The sequence below is a fragment of the Thalassophryne amazonica genome, chromosome 3, assembly GCF_902500255.1.
Source record: "Thalassophryne amazonica chromosome 3, fThaAma1.1, whole genome shotgun sequence".
Lineage (NCBI taxonomy): Eukaryota > Metazoa > Chordata > Actinopteri > Batrachoidiformes > Batrachoididae > Thalassophryne > Thalassophryne amazonica.
In genome coordinates, this window is record NC_047105.1 from 55271781 (window position 1) to 55281898 (window position 10118).

Genomic DNA, 10118 nt, shown 5'->3' on the forward strand with positions numbered 1-10118 from the left:
TTGTAGGCAGGTAGGTAGGTTCAAGCTAGATCGTTTGAAAAGTACGGAGGTAGGTAGTTCGAGTGGTAGTTTGGTAAACAGGTAGTTAGTTGGGCAGGTAGACATTTCATGACAGGAATGTGCCAACCCAGTACTTACAACTCATTTCTATTTCCATCTTGTCTAAACAGATCTTTGATTTATTCGTTCTGCTGCCACATTAGCCTCAGGAGTCAAGCAAAAAAAATAACTTGCCAAGTGTTATTTGTTCCAGGTTTCATTTAATTTTGGCCTGCTGAGGTTGTTTGCAACCACAGCTCATCCTCAGACCTTTACATCATTGACTTGCTGACGCTGTAGAAGGTTCCTCTGCGTAATGCATTCTGGCTGTAATCAGTAACGAAGTGTTTATCTTGTGCTCTTCCTCTTTTTGCAGCAAAAATACAGCTTGGAGGTTTGCTGTCTGTTCTATGGACCAGCTATGATATACGACGCCGGTCGTGACCACCAGGAGAGGCTCCAGCAAAGGTTAGGCTGGTGAAGACTGACTTCCAGTAAAGTCATTTTACATATTCTGTTTTAAAATTCTGTGTGTACGACCACACGTGGTGAGCACGCACATAAACAACCCCAAACTGCAGCCTCGCTTTGTTTATTTGGAGGCTAATGGCAGACAGAGGCGTTCCGTCAGTATGAATCACGGCACACTGACGAGTGACGCTTCTCCTCCTCAGGTTTCCGCCTGTTTGTTGATGACAAGTGTTAAAGAGTTAAATTAGCTGGATTTTTTTTTTTTTTTTTTGTGCACATCAGCAGGCTTGCTGTTAAAACGTGTTTAGTGTTGCAACATATTAAAGCCACGTTTTAGGAGCTGCGGGGTGTTTGAGCCGATTCCTCGGTTTTCCAGTCAAAGAATTTGTCCCCTCAGGCGTGTTTTGATTCAACAAAGCAACATGTCTGACTTTCTTTGCTTCGCTCTTCGTTTTGACTCGGACTGTGTGCCAGTCTTCCTTCGCCCTTTTGGGTGCTTAACTCCCTGCGGAGCTTGTGTTGGTTTTATGGATAGACAAAGCTTTTAGAGGAGAGCAGAGTAGTCCAAATTGGACACATCCTCTCCAACATACTCTTCCTGTGCTGCTATGCCCCTTCCGAAACTACCAGTGCAGGGAATCTAGAGGGGGAATAAAATAAAGTAAATCCTCAGATGTTATGAAACATCTTAAATGATGACCCGTGAATGCAAGTAAGCTGTTACATAGAGGTGGTGACATCTGACAGGTCCGTATTGGAATCACCAGAGGCACTGAGTGCTGACAGGCAAGACAGGCAACTGCTTGGGGCCTCACGCAACTACAGGCCCCCAAGGTCTGACAAACGTTAAACTACAACCACCTGTCGCTTAGGTGGTTTTGATAAATACTTGCGTCACAACAACTCATTTTCAATTTTCAATTTATTTTCATTTATATAGCGCCAAATCACAACAGAGTTGCCTCAAAGCGCTTCACACAGGTAAGGTCTAACCTTACCAACCCCCAGAGCAACAGTGGTAAGGAAAAACTCCCACCTGAGGAAGAAACCTCAAGCAGACCAGACTCAAAGGGGTGACCCTCTGCTTGGGCCATGCTACAAACATAAATTATAGAACAATTCACAGAACAATTCACGGACGAATATACAAGAAATGTTATTGGCGCACAGGACAGGAGGGTCGCCAGCACAAATACAACTCCCATCTCTGGATGGAGCTGCACCTTAAACAGAGAGAAAAAACAGAATCAGGCATCAGAAAGACAAAAAAAAAAAAATACTGTATAATTTGCCAGCATTAAACAGCAAGAAAAACAGAGAAATACTAAGGTGATCGCCGGCCACTAGTCCTAAACTTCACTAAAAGGCCCCAGAATTTAGGTAAAGTTGAGGCCGCGGCACGCTCCAATTACTAATAAATGAATTAAAAGAGTAAAAAGCGTAAAACAAAACTGTACCAGTATGCTAGCCATATGAAAGGGAAAATAAGTGCGTCTTAAGTCTGGACTTGAAAGTCTCCACAGAATCTGACTGTTTTATTGATGCAGGGAGATCATTCCACAGAACAGGGGCACGACAAGAGAAAGCTCTGTGACCCGCAGACTTCTTATTCACCTCATAGGGGCCATCCGTCATAAGAGAACTTTTTTATTTACTTTACACTTTTTTTGTTTATTTGTTTTTGCACTAATACTATTTTGCTACTATTACTGGAGTATTAATGGTTATTATGCCAAAAAAAGATAGAGGTAAAAACATGATGACTAATGATAAAAGACCTTGGAATTTTTGCCTATGGCCTCAACAGATTCAGGAATTGCTACTGGGAATCACTGGTGTTTGTTTTGTGGAATGATCTTTTAATTATTATTATCATTATTAGTGGTTGGTGACCAAGTAGTTAGTGAGCTTCCTTTCACTGTGGAAGATTCCCAGTTCAATCCCCACCCCTGCCACATTTCTCCATATAATGTGGAGTTGCATCCGGTGTAAAACTTGTGCCAAATCAACATGTAGATCCACCATGGATCTGCTGTGGTGACCCTGAACGAAAACATGGGAGCAGCCGAAGGGACTTACTGTACTAGATGGAAGAATCCATGAAATTTTGGAGTTGATCAGGATCTGGATTTGGATTTTAGATAGTTCTTTGTTTTTGCATTTACATGGGGCAGTGGCGCATTTGTCAACATTTCATTTTAATTTCTCAAAGTGTTTTTAGCTGACCTTTAATTATTTATTAATTATTCCCCTCTGGCCAGTAAGCCTCGGGTGGGCAATTATAGAAAAGTAGTCCATCCGTCATATTTCATGCCATCATCATCACTGTATGATACAAAGTGCTGCCATTCCTTTTAGCATGCCTGCACATCTGCCCTTCTAGTGTCACCAAATTGGCAAAATTTGAAGCTGTGTTTATTTTGAACCCAATGCCAAATTTCCAAATTCATGTACCGTTGCATTCCTTGGGTCAGGCTGAGTTGAGTGCATCATATGATGTAAATTTTTGTGTTCCATCTTTATTGGATATTGGATTCCTTGAAAAATTCACAAAAACCCCCCCAGAAATAAACTCATTCACAGGCCAGACGTTTTGTCCAGTCTTCACAAAAATTATCAGTTAACATTCAGCCCAAGCCTCCCATTTGTGTCTTTGTGGCTGTTTGTTATGTTACTTTGACAGATATTGTGAGATGATTATCTTTTGGAGAGGCTTTGAAAACAGTCAAGATCAAGGTGAACAAAAACTTGATGCAAAAATATTTTCTGCTGTTTCTCCAAACCAACTGGGCTAAAGAGATTATCTAAAGTTTATAATGATCAGCCAAGCGTTGGTGATTGATTGGTAACATGATATCGGACATGGCTATATCTGAGTTTGCAGAGCACACGGGGTTGCATCAGCCCTATGATTCCTTTCATTTTACTATGTGATCTTGTGTCAGGAAGTGAGGTCATAGCTCTGCAGCGCTTTGAGGTACAAAAACCAAGCTCATTACGTGGGCTCAGGACCCCATTGTGAGGAAGCATACAAAAATGGGTGTCATTTAACCTCTAGGGGACGCTGAATCTGCCATGGATGCTCGGCCACATATTGCCTTGTTTTTGCGGTGAGCAGAATTAAGTTGAGAACTTTGGAACTTTTTGCAAAGGCTTTGATTAAAATAGACCTGCATTGAAATAAATGTGGTCAGATCTCAGAAAGAAATAGCTGATATGTATTTATAAGACCCTTATGAATGCAGTAAAGTAAATCTATAAGCCCAAATTTGTAATTCAGTGGAGAAATCTTCATTTAGCCCTCAGCGAAAACTGTTTGTACATCTGGGTCATTGCAGTGACGTCCGGCAGAAGACAGAGCGCTCCCACCTTCAGTCCGATCCCGCATTGAAATTGATTTTATCTGCTAGTAATGTTACTGTTATACACGTCTGGTTTCAACATCCAAAAGTAAGCTGCAATGAATGTGAGATACAGCTCTGCATGCTCAGATCAGCGGCGACATCGACAGCGGGCGACGTTCTTCCCCGACACCTCACTCTCTGCCTCTGATGCGCTTACTGAGTCTGCGTGCTCGATAAATGCCGAAGCGGGCCACTCACATCGCCCCCATGTCTGCTGTGCAGCCGGCACCACGTCCCTGTCTACTGAATGGAGGTGTAGCCAACTTGGCAAAAGTCCAGAGAATATGCTCGCTGTTTTTATGCGGAGCGGCCGGTGACACCTGTTGCTCGCAAGAACAGACTTCTTGCGGCAAAATCCGCAGCGCCGCACGTCTCGGTAATCGGAGAGCCGCAGAGCTCCGTGGCCGCTGAGAGAGGTTTATATCTTTTTAATGACTTGGATTCTTTGCGGGTCCCACCTCCGTACCCCGCGACGGTACACCAGAGGTGAAAGACAGTAGATTTTCAATGCGACACCACTCAGTCAAACGGGCATATGAAAAAGTCCCCCAAAATAATTTTCAAGCACAAATAAAAGAAATGTGTACTCACCAAACGTGCCGCAAGACAGTATGAAGTTTTAAAAAAGTAGATCCTTCCGTATAAGACAAGAAAAAGGTGCAGATGCAGACTGACATAAATCCACAAATTACAGTTGGCGCCATGCATGCTGGGAGAGGGTCTTTTCCCTGACGTCTCAGCAGCGTCCCGGATGTGATGACAGTTTTGCGGAGGGCTAAATTTTAGCTGTAAATTTGTCATTTTTAAATGAAGATTTCTCCGTTGAATGACAGATCTGGGCTTGCAGATTTACTTTACTACATTCAGAAGGATCTTATGTGTAAATATGAGTCATTTTTTGGTCCAAATATCTGACTGCATTTATTTCAATGCAGGTCTACTTTAAACATATTTCAGTGGGACGCTGAGCCTATGAGCTGGCCATACAGAACATTTACTAGTGTGTAAGGAATTGTGAAGGCAGCCCTAAACTGACCCCTTATCCTAACATAACCTAAACAGTACTGTATCCCTTTGTACCTTCAGCACTCACAGGTCTTTTTAGTGTATGTAGGTCTCTCCCTTTCAGCTTGCTGGGCTCTTGTCTCTATCTTGTAAAATAGACCAAACTGTTAAATTTGACAGTGTAACAGTTTGGTATTTCAGGAAATAAAAAGCTACATTGTACCTGCACTGGAAGGTGAACAGGCTTGTACAGCAAAAAATATAGATGAATGGGCGAGTGAGGGAGTTTTTCCATCCCAGCCAGCTTCTACAGGCAATTACTCTAAAACAATCATTGCTATCATCTCGTTACCAATCAAACAACAAGAGCACCTAAAAACGATTATGGATAACTTTGATACATCACATAAGTTTCAAAAGCAACTTTGTTTTCCCTTTGTAATATCCAATAGATGTTTGCCACCTGCTGGATGCAGAGCTCACCTTTACCTGAGCGTCAGCTGACAACATAAACTAGAAACTAAGTGTGAGGAGAAACGCATTACTCACTATGTGCCCAAATACAATATGAAATGCACAACAGATTGGGAACAAAAGAGCAAAGTTAAATAATGAACAGAACATGTGGCTGGGCATGACACTACTACCTGATACTTTTTGTCAGTACTGCAAATTAGTGATGACAAACTCAAGAGGCTTTTTAGTGATGTTTCGAGACCTTTGCAACAACCTTGTTTTTGAACACTGGCACCTGCTGGACAATTCACAAATGTGCATCCATATCAAATTATGGGTTTTGCATTAAAATGTGTGGACAAAAAAAAGTCAAAGAGTTCTGTATTTATTTATTTGGCACTGCAGAATTACAACCTTAGGTTCCTTCCATATTTGAATTTGCTGTTCTGGACATCAGGGTGGAGACGATTAACACCACAAAACTGCCATGTCTGGACAGGAAATGCTCGCTTTAAGAAGAGGAAGTGCCAGCCACGAAATGCACCTCTTCCTTACGACCAGTTCCCAGGCTTCACATCTGAATGTTAATCACAGCATCTTTTTTCCTTTATTGTCTTTTGTCGCTCCACAAGGAGGTGATAGCTGCCATTTGTCGGTTTGACTGTTGGCAGCATTATTATTATTATTATTATTATTATTATTATTATTATGTTAGTTTTTAGAGAATCTCCAAAAAGCTTATCCTGCCGTTATTATGATCAATCACAAGGAAGACTCTTGTTCCACTTTGATGTTGATTGGGATCGAGAAGTAGATTCTGTTTGTTTGCCTTTCTTTAAACAGAGAAATTAGTCTTTTTTTTAAATGGTTTTATAAAATTCCCCAAAACTAATTCTGATTGGTGGAAAAATGCCATTTGTCTGTTTTTCTTTTAGCAGGATAACTCAAAAAGTAATGAACAGATTTCAGTGAAATTTGGTGAGCTGATAGATAATGTTCCAGGAAATGTGCAGTTTAATAATTGTTGAGGTGATGCAGAATATATTGTGGAACTGAGATCCAGAAGAAAGTGTGGTACATAGCAACATTTAATTCAAGAAGATGTGAGAGGATGTTGATGCAACTCAGTGAGCAGATGGATGATGTCCTACAAAATGAGGGATTTTATTTTGAATTTAAACCAGAACACATTTTGTGGAACATATGTATGTGGCCTTGGTGGAGGTATGCACTCCCCGAGTGCCTTCTACTCAAGGTGATTGTGATACACTGATTTTAATTTAATCTGTCATAACAAGTGGAATGTTGCAGAATACATGAATTAAGATGAACACGTACCGTATTTTCAGCAGTATGTAACTTTTTTTTAAATTAGTTTGGGAGGGTTCTGCAACTTATACTCTGGTGTAACTGAAAAATTATACATTAATAATAATAAAAAATTATAATGACTGCTGATGTGTATAACTTTCCAAGGATTCAAATTACTTAACAAAATAAACTGCAATAATAAAATAATGAAAATAACAAAAAGTACATTGCAACAATGCACAAAAGTCCCAAGTTAGAGCTGAAAATACAGGAAAAAAGGTGCAACATACCCTGGCATGAGTTATTACTTTGGAAAATACAGTAATTTAAATCCCATGTCTTCTTTTTATTGCCTCAGATTTTTCTAATTGCATTTTTTCTCAGTCAGATATTTTGGCATAATATTATTATAAGTTTTTGTTTATTTTTAATGAGTGGTCATGGCCCACTCACAATATCTTCATGGCTGACTGGAGGACTGTGGCCCACACTTTAGACATCACTGTACTAGAAGAAACAAAGTGATGATTGAACACATTTATTTTCGTTTCACGTACAAATACATGAATTTCACATGAATTATTTTTATTTATTTATTTTAATATAAATTTGGATTTTTTTGTTTGAATTTTTCAGTGTGTCTGATGTTGTGACGACTGTAACCAGAGCAGAAATCCCTCAGCACAAGCAGGTGTTGGAGTTGATCCCTTCATTCACTGAAGATGAAGAGTGTGACCCCGTCCCACCGATCAGATACGTGCGCTGGTCAGCAGGATCTTCCACAGAGATGAGATGAAAAGGCAGGACATGGCTGCATCTCAGTCTCAGCAAGCAAAACCAACACCCTCATTTCAGTAAGAAGAAGGAGGGCCGTGATAGCTGATTTAGATTCTTTTCCAAATGTTACGGTGTGTTATTAATTTTTGGTGGGGGAGCAGGTCACATTCCTTAATGACTTTAATGCCTAATGTGTGAACAGATTGTGATCGCCACTAAAAATGACCCGCTCGCTCACTCTCTATGCCTCTTGCTGCCTCTAACAACCAGTGAACTGTCACAGAATCAGATGTGTCAGTTGTGACTTCACATGTGTTTCCACGCCTGCTATATTGATTTGCATACTAAAAGCATCTTTTAAGGAAGGTAATCAGTGAGATTCTTAAACGGCTGGCTGCACAATCTGAATTTGATGGGCTCGTGCTGCCGAAGAGATGATGGACTGGTTTCCACATTTAATGTCCAAGTCAGACTGAGAATAATGAGACGGTGAAAGGAGGACAGACAGCTGGCGCACTGGGCGCGGCGCCTGACATCCAGACACAGCTGTCCTGTTGAAACGCTGCTCAGAGCACACGTGGATCCACCTCCTCCTACTCCTCCCTGAAGGATCCACCATCACAAACACAACCTTCATATCTTATGAACAGCTTTTTGCTTCGTGATTTGATTTTGAACTTGTGATTGAAGGACATGAATTCTAACTGAATTACGTCTGAACAATAAAATAAACAGGTGTGCATATGAGGAAGTGCGTTATGTGTGTATTTCTCCAACAGCCTTCAGTTCCCTCTAAAGACGCATCATAGAGCAGCATCTCTTACATTATTAATTTCATGCATGTAATTGACTGTAACGACTGTTCACAGCCCTGAAAAAATCTGGATTTAATGTTTGTCAGGTAAGTTACTTTTGTAAGCTTTGTTAAAATAATAATAATAATTCAGATGGCAACAGGGATATTGACAGATTCGACTCTTCATACTTCAGAAGAAACACCACAGATTCATTAAATACAAAAATTTATTTTCAGTATCAAATTGTGGTAAAATAAACAACCTTCTTTTAAGGGGTCATATTGTGCAAAAATCTGTTTTAACACAAAATTTACATTTAAATATGACAGAGTATTAAACATAATCAAACTCCCACATTTCTTTGGCGGTAATGTAGAAACAGCTGCAATGTAAACTAAGCAATAAGCCTGAAATGACTCATTTTAGATTTTTGTGACGTTCAAAATATAGCCACCCAGAAGAGGCAATAATTTGCAGTTCCTTAAATGGCCACTTGAGACTGGCTCCAGAAGCCAGTGTTTAAATGTGCTATACACGTTTACAGACTGGTGGAAAATAAAAAAAAAAAGGTTTTGATCTCTATAGTGATCTTACCCCTCCCTAACAACTGTATATGGGTTGAATTTGTTTGTTTATTTTGGCTTTGAGTGACAGCTAGTCTGTACCTCAGAGCGGAGTTCAGAGCTCCAGTCGTACAGAGGCCGCTCCGCTAGCTGTGGCCGCCATGGAGTAGCATGTGTGTCCTGAGCATTTTATTACAAACATCTGTAATAATGTGGCTTTTTGTTTGTTTAATTATACTAACTGCTCCAATATTTCCATCCAGTGAGATTTTTAATGTTGTACGCTAACAGCACTAGCATTTGTAGCAGCTGTCTTTAGCTTGACATTAATCGACAATTACTGAAGAAATAATAAGGTCATAATTTTTAATGCCCACACCAAAGCAAACCATTATGAAAACCAAAAATGTAAACACTCAAACCAAGGTTAGGCTATTAGTTTGTTCGGTGGCTCAAAGATTTGTCGTATTTGGCCTTCAGTTGTCCTGCCCAGGTCATGGACGGTCTTGCCCACACTCCAACTCGTTATCTGTTTATGGGTTGGTTGTGATGTAGAGTAAGCAATGCCAAAATTATGACACCCAGAGCAGCAATTTTTGGGCTTCAAAACAGCTTTTCCAAACCTGCATACCTATAGGTGATGTCACGTACAGCTTTGTCCACTGTGTACGTGTGTATATATATATATATATATATATATATATGCATGCACAGAAAGTATTCACAACACTTCACTTTTTCCACATTTTATGAACCGGCCTTATTCCAAAATGGAGTAAATTCATTTTTTCCCACAAAATTCTACTCACAACACCCCATAATGACAACATGAAAGAAGTTTTTGTTTTAATTTTTGCAAATTTATGAAAAAAATAAATCGCATGTACATAAGTATTCACATCTTTTGCTCACTACTTTGTTGATTTACCTTTGGCAGCAATTACAGCCTCAAGTCTTCTTGAGTATGATGCCACAAGCTTGGCGCATGTAACTGGGCAGTTTTGCCCTTTCCTTTTTGCAGCACCTCTCAAGTTCCATCAGGTTGGATGGAAGATTAAGGCTGCAACATTAAAAAAAACTGGAAAAGTGAAGTGTTGTGAATACTTTCCGGATGCACTCTCTCTCTCCCTCTCTCTTTATATATATATATATATATATATATACACACACACCTATTTCTGTGTATGTCACAGAAATATGTGGGCTCCTGCTTGTACCGTTAAACACGCCCACCAAGCTGATCTGTGTTCTGCGTGACAAGCCCATAGTCTGTGAGAAGAGGGGAGAGAGATGAC

The 10118-nt window shown here is 40.1% G+C and overlaps 1 protein-coding gene across 1 annotated transcript in view; it reads left to right on the plus strand.

Moving 5' to 3' along the window:
- Positions 1 to 7547, plus strand: part of uba7 (ubiquitin-like modifier activating enzyme 7) — a 99842-nt gene extending 92295 nt beyond the window's left edge. Inside the window, exons 23-24 of the mRNA XM_034166346.1 lie at positions 416 to 507; positions 7323 to 7547. Of these exons, the coding sequence (XP_034022237.1) occupies positions 416 to 507; positions 7323 to 7482 (252 nt within the window). The 3' untranslated portion in view covers positions 7483 to 7547. The remainder of the gene's footprint in view (positions 1 to 415; positions 508 to 7322) is intronic.
- Positions 7548 to 10118: the final 2571 nt, after the last annotated feature.